This window comes from Enoplosus armatus, chromosome 19, assembly GCF_043641665.1.
Source record: "Enoplosus armatus isolate fEnoArm2 chromosome 19, fEnoArm2.hap1, whole genome shotgun sequence".
Taxonomy (NCBI): domain Eukaryota; kingdom Metazoa; phylum Chordata; class Actinopteri; order Centrarchiformes; family Enoplosidae; genus Enoplosus; species Enoplosus armatus.
In genome coordinates, this window is record NC_092198.1 from 11,719,707 (window position 1) to 11,738,538 (window position 18,832).

The 18,832-nt window shown below is 41.2% G+C and overlaps 1 protein-coding gene across 1 annotated transcript in view; it reads left to right on the forward strand.

The window, feature by feature from the left end:
• Window positions 1–896: 896 nt before the first annotated feature.
• Window positions 897–18,832, forward strand: part of LOC139301937 (steroid hormone receptor ERR2-like) — a 33,643-nt gene continuing 15,707 nt past the window's right edge. Inside the window, exons 1-3 of the mRNA XM_070925457.1 lie at window positions 897–946; window positions 11,079–11,494; window positions 15,789–15,905. Coding sequence (XP_070781558.1) covers window positions 897–946; window positions 11,079–11,494; window positions 15,789–15,905 — 583 coding nt within the window. The remainder of the gene's footprint in view (window positions 947–11,078; window positions 11,495–15,788; window positions 15,906–18,832) is intronic.

An 18,832-nucleotide genomic window follows, 5' to 3' on the forward strand; every position in this document is an offset into this window, starting at 1 on the left:
TTTAGCTCTGTAAGCTGGCACTGAGCCCTTTAAAGCACACTAAACAGACCTGTTTAAATCGCCTTCAGTGAACGTGCTGCTACTTCTGTTGCTTCTCATTAAATACTGTCTGCTTCACTTCTGCAGTTGTAAATACCAACTGTGACTCCAAACAAACTCCTCCCTCATCTATCCATCCATCCATCTATCTGTCTGTTTATCTGTCTATCTGTCTTTCTGGGAGGTCTGCCTGTGTCTCTGTGTTTTGCAGCGCTCCCTTGTGAATGACTGGACACCGACTGGTCCCCCATTAGCCCGTCCCACCTCAGTAATCTTTTATCCCCATTGGCTGCTCTCAGGACAGCCTTCCTGAAACCGACCAATGGCAGCTGCTCCATATGCACCAAACCACTCCTCCCTGCTCTTAAAGAGCCCCCATGTCTTCAATGGAGACTCAATCCCCTCACTGACTTACTCAGCCTGAGTGCGCTCTCACCACTGCTGCTCTCCATCCATCTGTCTCTCTTTTATTCTCTCTTTTTCTATCCATCACTGCTCTTTAGTCTTTCTCCTCTTCTCTACACTTACTTCCTGTTCCCTCTCTTCATCTCTGCCTCAGGTTCTTCCTCCTCTCCTCTTTCTGTATCACCACCACTCTTCCTCTCTCCATACGTACTCCTGAGCTTGAGTGTGCAGCACCTGTGCAGACTGGAGTTTGTCGGGCCGAGGCAGAAGGTTTTTTTTTTTTTTTGTGTGTGTTGAACAGGGGAGGGAGGGGAGACAACACCCAGGAACACCTGACCAACATTTCCTCAAGATATGTGGAGACTTAGGAACTGATCTCCTCCTCCACCGTTTCCCCAGCTGTTTGTTTATCTGTTTTTTATTGCAACACCTGGAATGCTTAACGTGGACTGATGGATGTTTCCGAACTGTGCATCCCTGACCCTCTCTGCTACCACAACCAGTAGGTGCATCTTTTTCCACATTTGTTCCCCTTCTCTGTTTATTTTTCATCCTTACTGTTGTTTCCATTTAAGGTGACAGAACGTAATTTGCTTCTTCATCTCTATTTAAATTTTAAAGAAGAGGAAAAAATACCAAGGAAATTCTGTGTTTAGATAATTTGTGAAATAAATCTCAGGCTAAAGTAAACAATTTCAAAAACCAGGCAGTTCCTCGCGTTATCTCAGCTCCACCTCCACATGTACGGGACAGCAGAGCTCAGTAGTGTCAGTGAGGCTGCAGCAGTGCAGCCCGCAGGGAGTCCAGGTCGGACGGTTGCCCTACAGCTGTCTAGCTCTGCATCAGGATCCAGGGTTTAAATTCAGCCACAGGGAAGATCCAGAGGCAGATTAATGCAAACGACTGTCCTCTGGCAGCCACCGGCATCCGGTGGTGTCCCAGGGAAAGAAAACTGTGACTGTACTGTCGCCCAGTCTGTGTGAGAGTGTGTGTTCTTGAGAGATCGATAAGAGTATATTTGAGGGGGCAGATAACTGCCTGCCTGTGTTTGTTTGCAGCTTTGATCACTTTTATGTGGTTTGGGATTTTGCAATCAACTTAGTTTTGGTACTAACCCTAACCCTATGTTTAAATCATGCTGAAATTATATAGACAAGGAGGGATTTGATCGCCAAAGTGGCCATATATGTAAACAAAATGCAGTTAATTCTATTTAAATAAAGTATAAAAAAGTGCTGCCCACTTTACATATTGTCACTGTGCATTTAGTTCACAAGTGCAAGGATCAAGTAGTTTTACAGAACCTCAGGAAATGAAAAGTCAAAGAAACTCTCAAATCGCAAATGGAGCACCAGCCCTTAGTATTCTGTACTTCACTGGCGTCCCTGGAAAGACGCTCTTCTTTTGACCAAATCGGACGGGGAGACCCTTTACTGGGATCCTCTTAATGTTGAGCTGTAGATGGGATTGGAAAGGTTTAACCTGCTTAGCACTTTTTACAGGACTGCGATTAAGAATATTTCAAACTCCTCCAGACTCTACGAATAAAAGCAAGCGAAATGATGAAATATTTCTGCATTCAAAAGTAACTTCTTTTATTAGAAGGGGTTAACAACAGTTATTTAAAACGTCGATTTTATACACTTTGCAGGAATCTCATGTTACATTAAAAAGTACGTCTTTTTACATACAGATTTGAACTGCCATACAAAATTGCACTCAAGTAATAAATAGACAACATTGACAATTCAAACAGTTTCCACAGTGAAATGTGCAGTACACATAATGTAAGGATGTACATACATTTAATTTAATAACTACAATAGAATTAATCAGTAATTTCTCAGTGAATGGATAGAAATAGTTTCAGGAGAGTAATGTTTAACCACAAGTGTTTAGAGAATTTGTAAGTAGTTTTGATTTCTCACATAAAAGATCTGGGTTTCATGTTGTCTTAATGTGTTTAAATATATCAGTTTCATGTATTGTCTTTTCAGGCTTTGACATTCAATCTTGCAGTTCCTGTGCAGATTGCACAACGCTGAGCTCTTCTTTTTCACACAATCATCAATTTCCAGAATCTGTAAAACAGCATTTAGTTCACATCCATTAAATTAAAACTGTGGGATTAACTTTTCAAGCTGAATTTGAATTATAAATCAAATCAATAATATGACGCTGTTAACCTGTAGTGACCCTGGACCAGGTCTTAGTGTGTACATTGTGTGTGTGTGTGTGTGTGTGTGTGTGTGTGCTGGTGTGTTTGTGGGACTTTATGTTTGTGTACATCTGCATGTGTACCCAGCATACATGGATGGATGCACACAAAAATGTGCATGTGTATGATGGCGAGTCAGGAGCTGCTTTCCTGTGTGCATGCATGTACACATACATGTGTATATGTGAACGTATGCACACAGTGTGCGTGCGTAAACGTGTTTTCAGATTGCCTCCTCTGTTAACTGCAGGACCGTTGGGTCACATTTGACGGCACTTTTTCTGACACACTGGCTTCACACAAAAACCCCACAAAGTCATGTACAAAAACTCACCACTCCACATATTTGGATTGGTTGTAACTGAGTTCTTCCCAGGATTAATGCTGCATTTTCTAAGGGAGTTAGTTTAAGTTGCTATGTTGGTTATGTTTTATTTAAGGAGAGCAAACCATGAAAAAGCTTTTAAATAATACGTGTCTTTAGTATAAACTGTAGGAAAACACTCTCTTTAGCAAAGAGCATCACAACGGATGCTACAGTATGAGATATAAAGTGAATAAATCTAAAAAGTGTCTTTACCTTTAAGTATTGTTAACCATGCTGTCATACAGTTTACCACCTGGAAGTAACTGTAGTTGTAGTTGTATTTGCATACTGTAAATCTGTGGGTTTTAGTGTCACATAAAGCTAGTTAGGTTTGGCTTTGGGGAATGCTATTACAGTAATAACCCCCTTGAGGACTTCTGGCCCGACGACCAACCTATTGGCCAGAGGTGAGAGGTCCCACGACTGTAGTGTCCAACTGTCACGCCACGTCTCTGCTGCAGAGATACCAACAAACTAATATTAGCTTATCAGGCATCGCACATTATTGCTAGAAATAATTAGTAGTTCTATGTACTCTACCTATTCTATCTAGGCACATATTTCGAAATAGATAGTTTGATCTTTTTAAGGATAACATTAAGTGACTCACAGTTCAGAGATGTTTTATACCACAATGTTTCCTCTGCGCAAAATGAAATTAATTGAAAATTTTAATTGTACATACATGTAAATGACTTAATGTTTCAGTGCTTAGAATCCATGATTTAATTTTGATTAAAATGTCCGCATAAGGAGCGTTTTGGTGTTGGGGATTTTTTAACCAAATTTTAATTGGTGTGTAACGAAAATCCAAATAACTTGCAGCGACTGTATAAGTGTGGATTAAAGAACAAAAACTGGACCAGAGTCCATTAAACTGTGTAATCTACTATTAAAATCTGCCTCCTCAGGTACTTTTCATTTTTTCTGTCATTCAAAATTCTGGGGATAAATTATCTGCTGATAAATTGTTTTCATGGTAGACACTCCTTGTCTTTGGCACATAATAGAATTTTATATCTTCATTATGAAACAGACACTTGATTTTCCTCTTTATTAAATGTTTAACAAGTAATTGTTGGTTTTAAAACGGTCAACCTTATTATCTCTCTGTGATTAGCGTGGTTTCAGTATGATTGGCCAGAACAGTTTTGACAACTGCATCATTTACACTTAAAGTCTAAATGTTGTTTATGTTCAGTTTGCTCCAATAAATCAGATCCATTTTTCTCTCATTCCACCTGCTGTCCCCATAGGTGCCCTTCACAAGCAAACCAACAGGAATGTATAAGCACAAGCAGTCACATGTATGCACACACACACACACGAACGAACACAATCATAGACACATACACACACGTGTGTGTGCACATACGGATGAGACCAAAGAATCACACACTGACCTGGGGTCTAATTTTAGCGGTGCATATCATGGAAACACCTGACTGTGTCTGTTAAGAGAAACACATCATCTTATCATGCGTTATTACACTAGTTATGCACATCGTCATATAGTGTTTATAATTGTAGCTGAGAAATTTTTCCATTAGTCATTAATATCTAAATAAATAATATCTATATAAATAGGTAGAAAGTCCATGGTCAAACCTTTGTCTTGTCAAAACTTGACTGCATATTTACACTTCATAGAGAAGAGATTACAAAAAAGCTCAGTTGATATTTAAAATATAACAAATCTTTTATTTTATCATGTTTTTAAATGCAGTATCGGAAGAATTCATCTTAATTAAATTACAGCAGAATATTAAAGACCTAAGCGTAAGCATATTTCCTGGATTGTGTTGTGTTTTTTAACTGGAAACTAAAAAACAAATAAAAGCATTTTTGTGTACATAGTACTACATTTAATTTTAACGTTTAAGTCTTGGTAACATTAGTCGAAAAGTTGTTTTGTTCCTTGTGAAGGCCGGAGTCCCATAATCTGCTTAATCACTGGTGAGTGGACAGAGTTGGCTGCTTCCAGCACACCTTCCTGCACTGCATGGAAACAGCTCTCACTGCACCGGGGTGTGATCAATCCCATCTTTAAGTTTGATAGTTGGCTGAAGGGACCAGTAAAATCTACTGGGAAGCCAACCGAACCGAGCCCACTGACTGATGGAGGGAGCAGGTGGTGGGACAGTGTTGTGTTACATTGTGGGAAAAAATGCTGCCTCCCTCCAACTTTTCTTTTACCACCAGCTTTCCTGAACTTCCTCATGGAAACTCAGAGATGAAAACAATTCAAAACAGCTAAACTCACTGCTGTATTTCCTCGTGACACTGTTTTCCAAGTGTTCGTACTGACGTGTTTATTAATGGCTGTGGCTGCTGCATACAAGGGTACAGCCCAGCTCTATGGTAAAGTGGTCTGTGTGACGGCATGAGAGGAGAAATAACTTCATTACATGTCATGACCCCTCTTGATATAGATATATCCTTTAGGCAGTCTGTCAAGGACTCTGAATTCATCAGGATGTAGATGGACGCCTTTTTTTTGCAGCCGCTATTCAATCAAAACGTGAATGTGGCTTTCATGTGCTCAGGCTGAATGCAAGCAGCAGAGAGGACTTATTAGAATGAGTTTGTTTTATTGATCAAATGAAATTAACACACACACACATACACACACGCACACACACAGAGTGAGAAGAAGCAGTGCATCTAATCATGGAGTGTGGGTCAGCCAGCATGTTTAATTTAATGGGCCTCATCGTAGCTTCACGAGGTCTCACATTGTGAACTTAATTCCTCTTCACCACGTTAATTTGCATTGTGTCAATTGACCGGAGCGCTTACTGTATCAGCTTGAGTCTCACTTGAAATTCAGCCCATGCCCTAATACCATTAGGCAAATGCAAAGTTGTGTCATTTACACATTTGGAGGGAAAAAAAAAAAGAGAGAGAGAGAGAGAGAGAAAAGCCAATTTGCGCCGGACAAGACTCGCTTGTGATTATCAGTGGATGTTATTACTGTGGAGAAGCAGACGTTTGAAGGTTATGTTTCTGGGCAGTAATTGAAATGCAAAATAACATTAGGATCGATGGCCATCTCTGTTTATTTATGAAATCAATATCGTAACTGTCCCTCATGAGTCCCCCTCTGATTCCCAATGAAGGCTTAAGTCGCTGCTCGTTTATTCTTTCTCCCCCATAACCTCCTTCTTCTGTCTCTTTTTAAAAGGCAGTTAGGGGTGTGTTTGACTTTGCAGGGAAAGCAATTTCCTGGAGGTGGTGGACGTGTATGTAGATGGGGGTTGATACTCCAGGTAAGGAGACATCATCCATGTGGGAAATCTATGCAATCTCTCCTCGTGGCAGTGACATTGAAGAGGCCATATGCTGGAAGTTCTGTGTGTGTGTGTGTGTGTGTGTGTGTGTGTGTGTGTGTGTGTGTGTGTGTGTGTGTGTGTGTGTGTGTGTGTGTGTGTGTGTGTGTGTGTGTGTGTGTGTGTGTGTTAGAGAGACAGAGAAGCAGAAACAACTATATTCATACTGCCATGCAGTATAAACGTAGTGCTGGAGCTTATTTACTTGGGCAGGTGTGGTAACTTTAAAGACTTTGTGAGAAAGTTAATATGTAATTGTCAATATTGTTTCACAAACTGTTACACAAAGAGCGTGAAGATTCATTCTCATCCTTCAGGACACAAATCTGTGGTAAATATTCTAAAGTCTACTTACTTATTCTCAGAGATTTCACCAGTATCCCATGGTTAAGCTATGGAGTTGATTAGGTAGCTAAGTAAGTGGACGCTGCGGTTAGAATAATTACCGCAGCACGAAACACAAACTTAAGCTTTAACTCTATTAGAGCTGAAACAATTAGTGAATTAATCAAATAGTCAATTGACTGAATTAAAGCAATAATGGCAAAAAAATTTCAGCATCTCAATTTTGAGTATTTGGTGTTTTTCTTCTTCTATAATAGTAAATAATATGTAAAATTGTAAATTATATATTATTTAATATCTGAGTTTCAGACTGTTAGATAAAACAAGACGTATGAAGACATCACCATGGTCTCTGAGAACTTGTGATGGACATTTTTCACAATTTTCTGACATTTTATAGAGCCAATGATTAATTCAGACAATCGTCAGATTAATCATTAATAAAAATAATCTTCAGTTGCAGCTCATAACTTTTCTCTAGAGGAAAATGTGTCTGGCATTCCAGGTGAAAGACAGAAAGCACACACTTGAACATTAGAAACATAAAATACTTAAAATATATGATATAAATATGTAAAACATATGCTGAAACCTACCACAAACAATACAAAAAAATCTAAATTAGTCCAGGAATAACATTTTAAAAAAGAGCAATTACCTCTGTTCAAAAGAACCAAGTAAATAAGAGTCTTGAGAAGTTTTTTGTTAATTGATTTAGGTTTGAGACAAAGACAGCAAATGCATCCAGTAGACACTGATTAGCAGACCTAAGAGAACTTAAGGTTCAGAAATGTAGGACTTGATATGTAGTAACTAGAATTTTATATGTAATATTTAAGTTTAGGAGTGTTTGCACTTAACTGAAGCTGCGAGGTTTAAGCAAACAGCCAAAGATGATGAAGATATACACAGCTTGCAGACTTTAATAAACATGGCTGTTTATATTGTAAAATTACCTTGAAATGTGCTTTAAAAATGTATTTTGACAAATGTCTTTTCTCTAAAAACCTACGCAGTGTATGAATCATGCATTTAAATATCAGAACGCACACATTTTTTGATGACCTTCATTTGTGCCAAACGCTATGTCGCGCGCATGTTGTTGTTACTACTTAACACTTGGGCGACACACGCTACCCCATTTTCCCGCTCACAGGACCATTCATTTCCCAGACACCCCGGCCGCGGACTAACAGTGTAATCTATGTGTCAGGCAGGAAGGGGCACTCAGTTTAAAGCTGATAGAGTTTGCCCCAAACAAGGACAGCCTATCATAGAAAGATTAATGAACTAATTTCATGCATGGCTCCTTGCCTCTGTCCTTCTGCGCTTCCATGTTCGACTGTGTGTTCAGCACCGTGATTTACGCTGTGTTCCTTGCTACAAGCTTAACCCCAAGCTTAACAATAATATTTCCCCTCAGTGGGAAAATACATAGTAAAATATGGAGAACCGGGTTTTTAACCCTTTGCTTGTCGAGCCAAGGATAGCATGAGGTCATTGTGGAGAACTGCTTTGAATATGCATTTTAGATTTTTTTTTTTTTGTCTGCTGGTAAAAATTTATGGTGCAGAATTTCAGAGGCTGGAAAATATATTTCATGGTTTAGAGAAGAGGTGGATGGATTCGGGATTTATGTAGGGGAGCAGGGGATCTGCAACACTGCCAGCATTAGGAGGCATGCCAGAATACACACAAACATACACACACACACACACATTTGAGATTTTAAGCTGCTCTGGTGGGACATTTTCACACCCATCACACTTTGGCTCCAAAATAAAAAAAAATAAAAATAAAAAAACAGCGGTCACTGATCTGAGCGTGTACAGCATTTCAGGCAGCGTCTCGGTCATATTAAACGTTATGGACAGTCGTGTCTAGACGCTCTTTCTTTCAGTGTGGGGGACAGACTGAAACCTGTGTCTGCTGCTCCGAGGCGTCCATTGTGGGGCCGTCTGGGCCTCTAAGAACAGCAGAGCAGAGAAGGCAGGTGACCTTCACGTCTGTCTGATGAGTCTTGCTTGTCTGCTCGGTTTGTACCATTTTTCTGCGCGGCGGAGCAAACACTACCCCATTAGATATTAGGTGCAATGCGTTTGTGCGTGTTTGAGTGTGTGTGTGTGTGTGTGTGTGTGTGTGTGTGTGTGTGTGTTGCCAAGGGAGCGGGGCAGGTTGAGGAGAGTCAGGCTGCGCTTAGAAAACTCTGTCTCTTTATAATAAGAAGGGGGAACCAAATTATGAAACTATGAAGCTATTTCTGTCCGTGCGAATTGGTGGTTCGTGCCATTATTTCATTTCGACAGATTTGAAAGGACCCATTAGAAATTTCCATTAAACCTAACAAAAAACATCTCCCCAGCGTTACTGTGTGCTAAGTGTGGAATGAACTACTTTTTACATATGCCACAATGTACTATTCCATAGGGAATACCCCTATCTGGCTGCGATGATGTATTAACTGTTACCACACCGCTCTCTCCAATTCCCTCAGATGGGAGAAAATATGCCTTCCAATTGACTATAGGTGCATGCTGATTGCTAACAAGATTTAACATGAGCCCTGTGAATCTTTTATGAACCGCAATAGCCTCAGAATGAAGACTAACATAATGTTGTATCTCTCCATCTCACACTATGTTAACAGTCCTGACTGATTAAAAATGCATAAGGAATGTCTGGGACCCGTAAGAGGAGGGTTTATTTTTTCATGCCTCATCTGGAACAGGAAGGAAGCCGAGGATCAATAGATCTGATCTGGGCCCAGGGGTAGAGGCTATCTCCTCCTCCTCCCTCCAACCGCTACCCGTTAGCAGTTAAAAGGGAGGTTTCATGTTGTTGGGGCCTGATGACTTCATGGCTTTATTTAAACACTTATCCAAAGAGGCAACAGAGGGAAAATACATTCCTAACCACAACACCAAATCTGAAAACAGGGGCAGCCCCCCTGGCAGCACAAAGGCAAGAAGTTCAGAGGAATCTGGTCAGCATTAACTTCCTGTTAGTTTCAGACATTTTTAACATGGCTTTCCACCGTTCTCACCCAATTTGTACAACTCACAAGCATGTAGGGCCGAAGTTGAGTAAAATCAGCACCAACTCTGACAGACAGAGCCAGCAGGTCTAACACAGGCCCAGGCCTCTTTTCGTGGCTTATTTGAGAGGCTATCATTGAAGCTGCTGCAGTACAACAAGTACAAGTACAACAACATAGAGAATGCACTGCCTTGAAGATACATTTTTGTCCTACAATAGCAGTCGTTATTTATTGTGCCATGCACATACAAGCGCCCAGCCCACATGAGCTTCTAAGACAGCATTTTTAAGCAAAGTTCATAATGTCTTACATAAAACTTTACATGGCAAATAAAGATCTTTGTATCCTCTTTAGGCCCTACAAATAAAATCTGCTGTGAAAAAGGTCCCTTTCTAGAATACAACTCAAGTTTTTTAGCAATGCGGGTAGCAATGCAGACAGTCCTTCAAGAATGGTTTGTTTTTGATCGCACCTGATCATACATGGTACTCTCTATCCTTAGACCCTCGATTTGGAAAAACTACCAAATTTTAAAATGAAATTCAGGGTTAGGGAACTTAATCCCAGGTCAGTGCCTCTTCCTCAGCCCTTCCAACCTCTCACTTAAGTCCACCGTAACCCGGCACCGTCCTTTGGCAAACTAACCGGGACTATTGATTGGGTCATGTATTACCCATGATCCTCCATATGCTGAGTGTAACACCTCTCTCTGTCCATTAACGGCCTTCTGAAGTTTCATTCATTCATTTACTTCTGGCAGCCGACCAACTGTGGGCATTGTTTTGCAAGATGTATGGGGCATCTGTTGACATGGTCGTTAGTTACCATTTTGCCTGAGAGAAATAAGCTACTGTAGTAGATCACTTGGCATTCCAGCACATAAATGGTTGTCTGTAACATAATCTATCAAACCAGCGCGCTCCATCACAGCTGATGAATCTCTTGCTGAATGATCAAGCGATGATGGAGGAACGCAACGCTCAGTACATCTTGTCAGACTTTTTAGTGGCGATAATTTCCTTGATACTGCAGTTTTCTGATGTATGTTTACTTTCATGTAAGGTTCTTTATGTCTCTTGAATATCAGTGCTTATTTTCATGTGAGTTAAACAGGCTCCATTTTCATATCGCAGATGTTGTTCCTTCAGTTTTCTTTTTACTTTAATTGAAAGGTTACATGATTCATGACGAGTTAAGAAAATGTTAGCATTTCTCTGACGGTTTTGGCTCATGGAGTCCTTACAGAGTTTATTTGATAGCTCCCTAGTTTGCACTATATTTACTGTAAATATAGCACCAAATCTGACTGCAGCTCTCGCCCTGTGTTTGTTTCGCCAGGTTGCTAACCAGAATGCCCTCCGAGGACCGACACTTATCCTCGAGCTGTGGTTCTTACGTGAAAACCGAACCTTCCAGTCCTTCCTCCTCGCTAGTAGACACCGGCAGTCACCACAGTCCCAGCGGCAACTCTGACGCCAGCGGCGGCTACGTTCACGGCAGCAGCAGACACTCGCATGCCCTGGACTCCCCCCCAATGTTCAACCCGGCCATGCTTGGAGGCGGCGCCGCCTGCCTACGCCGCTACGAGGAGTGCTCCGGCGGTGTGGTGGATGACTCGCCGATCAAGTGCGAGTACATGCTCAATGCCATTCCCAAGAGGGTGTGCCTGGTGTGCGGCGACATTGCCTCAGGCTACCATTATGGGGTGGCCTCCTGTGAGGCCTGCAAAGCCTTTTTCAAAAGGACAATACAAGGTATTTCCCACTTCTTCTTACAACTTTCACTGGCTCACCTGAGCTGATCTCCAATGTTTGTATGCTCTCAGTTAAACCAGAGAATTATTTTTTCTGTAATTTCCAAAAGTGCTATTTTTCATGATGATTCTAAATACTTTTTATCAGCTTTACCTTGATGGTTGTGATTGCCAGGAAAGCATATTGACCTGATGAGGAATCCATTGTCATGTGTTCTACGTGTTCCACAGTGCTGGTATCCAACCCTCTGCTCTTATGGGACTAATACGAGGTAGTGATTACGAGAGTCCACAGCAGGCATTAGGCCCAGACTGTAAATCTGCTCTGGGTTGTGATTTTTTGATGCGTTTGCATGTGATTTGTACATCTGGCATTGACTCTGCCATGTGTGGGAGCGGTTCCAGAATAATCACTTGGGCAGAGATAATATGCCACAAACTGAGATTGAGAATTTTGAATTTTGTGTCTGTAGACATGGAGTTAGACAGCAGGTTAGTGAGGCCACATTGAGGCATGTAAATTTAAAAAGGGAATGGTTTTCTGTCCAGACCATTCTGAATTACTGAAGCAATACAAAACAGTTAAACATCTTCTCCATTCCCATTTTTTATTTTATTGGCAAAAACCATAATAGTGCATTACTGTCAACAGAAAGTAAGAAATGTGGCTGATTTATACACATTGCTGGTTACTTCACTTGGTCTAAAGCTTTGTGACACTCTCTGTAATCACTTTTTGTGTTTCACTGTAGCCAAACACACTTTATGGTTGTTATGTCTTCCTGTTTCTGCTGTTTGAAGCCACAAGTACAAAATAGAGACTTAACTGACAGCGATAATATTTCCTGTTAACCAAATCTAAAAGTGTTTCCTGAGCTGCTGCACAGATAAACTCTTGATAAACTCAATAGTTTGTATTTTTGCAAACACAAATAAATGTCAGTGATAACACCTCCAGCATGATGTGTGACCGGCTGTATGCACATTCAAAATAAGCGATCACAAAGAAAAAATGTGTCCTCCTTATTAATATTGCTGCTAAGCATACGTTGATGAAAGGTTGACAAGCGAAAAGGTCTTTTTGTGGGTTCAGATGTATCAGTTAGTGTGGACATTGTTTGAGACAACAACCGCTCGCTGCCTTTAAGCTACCTGATTACTGGCTGAAGTCAGTGTGTTGAAGGGATTTATTCAACGTGTTGCAATATTAACATAAGAATATTTTATATTTTAAGAATAAGTGATGCTGAAAATGTACCAACATCCCATTCAAAATGTAATAAATGGCTTCATTTTAGCCACATCTTGAATACCAGTTAATGTTTATTTATTTGTATTTTAAAGGCTGCATGTGTCTCAATCTCAATGCAGCAACACAGTGAAGGGCTGTAAATAGTGTTCATGTGTGACTTTGTGCCTCTTCCTCTTCTTCTTCCTCTCGCTCTCCTTCGTGGAGGACAGGCCTATAATGAACCTAATCTGTCCGTCATTCGTCCTGAGCCGCGGGAGTTTCAGTCAATAACAATCAGTGTTGGGTGACTGTAATTAAGAACCAGACATTTCATTGGGAGAGAGTCGAGAAAGGAGGGTGGGAGGTGTGGATCTGTTCTTTGCCCCCGGGCCCCTCCAGCCCACACCCAAGGGGGAGGAGATGGGGGGCCAATTAGAAGCTCAGGCACGTGTTATCGGGGCAATAACAGAGGAAGGGGAGAGAGGAGAGAGATGCTGAGGAGTCCTCCAAATAAAAGGCAGAGGGACAAGGGACAGGGGACGTGGTCATTCACTGAAAGGAGAAGCCGCTTTAATGGAATGGTAATCAGGAAGGGGGGTCCCGGCCTCAGTAAAGGAGGAGGACAAGGAGAGGTCCAGCTTGAGTGGAGACGAGCGCGTGGATAATAGCATAGCATAACAATATATCAAAATTTAGAGGGAAAATAAGAGAGGTTAAGGAAGGATATTAGAGTGGTTGAAATGTCCTTTGAGAAATAAAGGTGGACACAGGACCTGATTAACTAAGAGGGTATGCCGACAGTGAGCTTTTAGAGGTAGGCAATTTAGGACTATTGTGGACCCCTAATGCAACCCCCCCCCTCACACACACACACATAATCATGAACACACACATACACACAGGGGTTATTTTGGATCCATTCAGGTATAAAATGTTTCCTTTAATAAACATAAGAATATAAATGTGACCTTCTATACTGACAAATCCTCCCTATTCTATTATTTTTTTTATTATTCTGTGTTTATGAATAGAAATATTATGATCAAGAACATAAAATGAAATAAGAAACAAGATTATTAAACTTGGTATTAAACGGTGTACAACGGTGTACGATTGCAGAAAGTAGTGTACATGCCACAGGCGCTACTTTGTCCGTTCCGCTGTGGAAAATGTCCGGGGCTCTATATAGTGGATAAATTTCACACTCAAAATTCGGACCGTAACACGAGGAGCATTAGATAAAGTGTATTATATAGTAAACAGGGAGTGATTTAGGACACAGCCTTGATGTCAATGTACACCACTTCACCACAACATGCTCACAGCAGATGTTGGTGAGACAGCTCGAGGAAGATATTAAAAACAAAAAAACAAATCATTAGATCTTTGGAAAATCATTTCATTACTTTATGAAGTTACAGGATCGATTGATGTCCGGCAGCACACACATTGCATCATTTTCTGCTAGTACAAAATAGTACATTAGTTGTGCCTAAATTCTAATTATATACAGTATTAATTTCTTGTAATATACAAGAAATATTTGTACTTTATCGTCTTTTACGATTTTTTCAAAGAATTAATAGACATTTTCTGTTTTCCAACATCTCTCTTGTGTGAATAAGTTTTGTGCACTACATTGTGGGGCATCAGTGTACCTCAAAAATGAAGTGTTCTTTTAGTGTGTACTTCGTTTACATTTTGTCACTTTTCATGTGTGAACTCATTATATATCTAATACCTGTGTAGAATCAGTATGTAGTGTGAAATTGGGACAAAGTCGTTGAATAGTTGTATTTTAACTGCACAAACGGTACGGTATGATAAGTAGTTTATAGTACAGTACTGCATAAATGCATAAATTAGTTTGTAGTATTGAATTGGTCCACAGCATGTGTCTCTGCACATGAGCACTGTGCAGTATTTTCTCTCTTCTAACGCCTCTCAGTTGAAAAGACTTTACCCACCCTGAAACCAGTAGTAGCCTCTGCCAACATCCTGGCATGGTGCCCCGGGCCCCTCACTGTGCATGTGACCCTGCTGGCACCATCGATGCCAGGGATCCTGACAAATGTTGGCACCTTCTCCTTGACCAACAGGGGATTGTGTGTGTGTGTGTGTGTTGAGGAGGAGGAGGGGGGGGGGGGGGGTGTGCAGCTCTGGCAGATCTGCAACAGACAACACCTGGTTTGCTGTTTTTAGGTACCATTAATACATCTCTGGACTTACGGGGCATTGTTTAAACATTCAATCAAGGGATTTGGATACTTGGGAAAGAGGATTTGTCTTTGGATTCTTGGGGTCACGTCAACTTTTGAAGTGGCCGCGTAATGATCCCGAAAGAAAATTGTTAACCGGGAACCTGGTGAGAAAAACAGGCAGCGGTTACATGGCAGCAGGTTCAATAAGTCTGCCTTTATGGCTTTTTTTGAACCGGAGTGATTAAATTGCATAGGAAATATTTCCATAGTGAGCCAACAACCGTCGAGACGGACGTGAATAATACATCGAGCTTTGCTACATGATATGGGAGTCTTGGATTAGAGAGTCTAACGGCAGCTCTACGTCTTTACTGGAGAACATTATGCAGAGCGCTCGGCTGTGCGTCCATCTCTTAGCCCTTGTGTTGTTGAGGGAGGGCAGCTTTCCCATCATCCTTTAGGTGAAGAAGGATGGGCTGGAAGGGGTCGTGGTGAGCGTTGCAGAGAGGACGCTCTGCATTAATGAAGCTAATTTATCAGTGAATCAGAATGGGGGTGGGACTCCAGGGCGGGGAGGTGCTTTTTACATGTCCCATCAAAATGCCACTAAACCCTCCTCTCCTTCAGCAGTGTCACACGGGGTCACCTTGGGACAGGTGTGTGTGTGTGTGTGTGTGTGTGTGTGTGTGTGTGTGTGTGTGTGTGTGTGTGTGTGTGTCTTTTACTGTCTTTCTGTGCCTGATGTTTACCATTTCTGATTTGGTGTCTTTCTTTTCTCTACAATAATTCTTCCTCCTAATTTCTGATGTGCATCTTTTGTGCTCACAGAATGAATGACAGCACGTGTCTCTAATCCTCTACAGGGAACATTGAGTACAGCTGTCCGGCCACCAATGAATGTGAGATCACCAAAAGGAGACGCAAGTCGTGCCAGGCCTGCCGCTTCATGAAATGCCTTAAAGTTGGCATGTTGAAAGAAGGTGAGTGCTGATTTTATTATCTGGTAACTTTTGTTTATTTATGATTTTCTTATTACTTATTTACACTTCAGTTATCTTTTAAGAGATATAGTGCAAAAATAGTCATTTCATCATCATGTGATGTGATCTGCAACTCTTGACAACCATCCTTTAAACATTTAGGTTAAATATCCGCCAAAAATTATCTGGTTCCAGCTTTGCTTTTCTCTGTGTCATATCATGTCATTCAAACAATTCACCTTGGGCACCCTGGAAAACTGGGAGGCATTTTTCACTATTTTGTGATGTTTTATAGATAAATTAATCCATAATTTAAATAATTGTTAGCTGCAGCCCTGGTGAGGTTTTAAACATGGCTTATTGATCTCAACAATAATGATAAAAGTAGCATTGAAAAGGCAAAAAATATTAAGATGAAATCTTCTGATTTCTGTGTTTTTATTATAATTTAAAGAATTAAGATGTCCTGCATGGGACCAAAAAGCCTCATGATCTGCCAGATTTTAACCTATTAGGTGCTGTCATGTCTTTGTTACCAAGCTTAAAACAAGTGTGTTTTTTAGCTCATGAAGAGTTGATAAATACAAGGTTTTAACATTAAAAGCTAATAAGTAAAGGCATATTACTCAGGGTGTTCTGTGTATTTGAATGAAGAAACAATGGGTCAATCTCGAACTTATCAAAACCTCTGAAAGTCTAGGGGCCTAGAGGAATGGTCAGTGATCAGATATTAAAGCCGGCTGAGGCCCCGGGAGACTCCAGTGACATCACCCACAAGCTTTACTTGCCTCTCCTCACACCGCCGAGCCTCTCAGCTCGGACGGGTGGAAAAAGCTGCTGAGTTGGATGTTCCTACCAAGACTGAGTGAGAAGTGTAACAGTACTCTTGAAAAGCACAGGCTGTTCCCCCAAGACTTCCCTCTCCCCTGGGCTCTGGGTGTCTCTCTCCCTCACCCTCTCTCTCTCTCTCTCTCCCTCTCTCTCTCTCTCCCTCTCTCTCTCTCTGTCTGTCTGTCTGTCTCCCTTCCCCTCTCTTGCCTGGCATATTGATCCACTAAATGCTTTCCGAACATCCCACCTCACTTCCTGCATGTGTTGTTTCTCCTCCACTGAGAGACCTTTGGGAGTACAGAGGGAAAATCTAGCCGATAGATTTTGTTTTCCTTTTTTTCCCAAGGAAATGGGGGGTGGGGGGGGGGGTATATAGTCTAGCTATGCTTTTATAGCGAGTATTATAATACCTAATACTGAATTGGGACTTCTCTGTACATACCTCAGCTGATACATTTTTGAATGCAACCAGACCTCAAAATGCCTTTATGTTATGAAAGTATGGTGTCTGTAACACCAAATACAGCAAATGCAGCTATTTGATGAATTTTCCATGTTCCAACTGTTGACGGTATTCCAGAGCTAATTTTTAATATTTTGTAACATTACAGACAGAATAACAATAATGTGGCATGTAAGCGGACTGAAACGGTTGTTCTGCTGGTGAAATCCATGGTTGTCTCGATTTTGTCAAAAGAGGGGGCCCAAAGTCAGACTTTTAAAGCGCCTGCTTTAGATCCACCGTGCCAACACTCCAGAGTTTAGTGGACAAATAGCAGCTTCATAGTGTTCAAGTGTCTTTGTTTTAATACTTATTCAATAGTACATTATTTGAGCTCTGATGGCATTAACATCCCTCCTCAAAGGTAGGACCAGCATGAGACTCCCCTAAGTACAACATTGTATCCCAGTTTGGAGATAAATTACACCAGGTTAAGTTCTGGAGTTCAGCCCGCTGCCATCCGCACTGATTGTACGATAAATCCCAACATAAAAAGGAGCGTTTCGAGAATTTGTTTATAGGCTCCACTTACAGACACAACAGTCATAAATTTCTTAAAATAAAACCATGGTCACACAGTTTTGTTGTGTTCTGCCAGCACCGAACACGTCTCATAATAGAAGCCAGCAGCAGTTAAGTGCAATCTGTGCTGGTAACACAAGATTGTATGTCAGGCTCTTGGTTCACTTCCACTAATAGAGCTTCACCGTGTACAGACGTTGCTGTGTTTGTTCATCTCAGAATGAAGGGTCATCCATTGTACTACCATTACAACACCATTTATACATGCGCCCACTCTTGATGTCTTCATCCCGGCCCAAATATCTCACACCGAGGATTTGACTCTCGGCCAGAGAAAACAACGTTGCTTCAGAAATAAAGCTGAAACTATTAGCGCATGCTTAGAGGAAAAATGGAGGGGTATTGTCTGTGGCGGGCCGAGCTAAGCCGTTGATGTGGACAGTCAGTGTGTGTGTGTGTGTGTGTGTGTGAGAAGGGAAATTTGGCGGCGCCGAATGCACCGCCTGCTGCTCCTGAGACGCAGCATCACAGCCACCGCGACATGTGGCACAGTAGGTGATTCTCTGAAAGTGATGGCATTCAATTAAAAGGAAAAAGGACATTTAATCGTGTCATAGTGCCACGGCGTGGCCTCTTACAGACTTGGGGAGGGGGGTTTGATCATGGAATCAATGGGGGACAGTGGCTTGCCCTACTTCAATGTAATGAGATCACCGTATAACAAGTGGCCATGGGCTGGTCATGGAAAAGGAATAATCACATAGTGTAATATAAATACAGGTGTCATGTATGAATCAGGTCTTGAAAGATCTGCATTACATCACATCACATGTTGCATTGTAAACCTCTTTTTCCTGTTTTCTATCTTAATATTAACTTCTACTTTAGCATACAAAATTGACCAAATTATCAACATTTTATAGTTATTTCCTCATGTATTCTTTTTACCATTGCCCACATTACAAACTTCCCTTGCTCACAACATCTCAAAGTCACGTTTTTACTTGTTACAGTGCGGCCGCATCATAAGAAACGCCTCGCGCTGCATAAGATGTTGAGAGAACTTATGTGA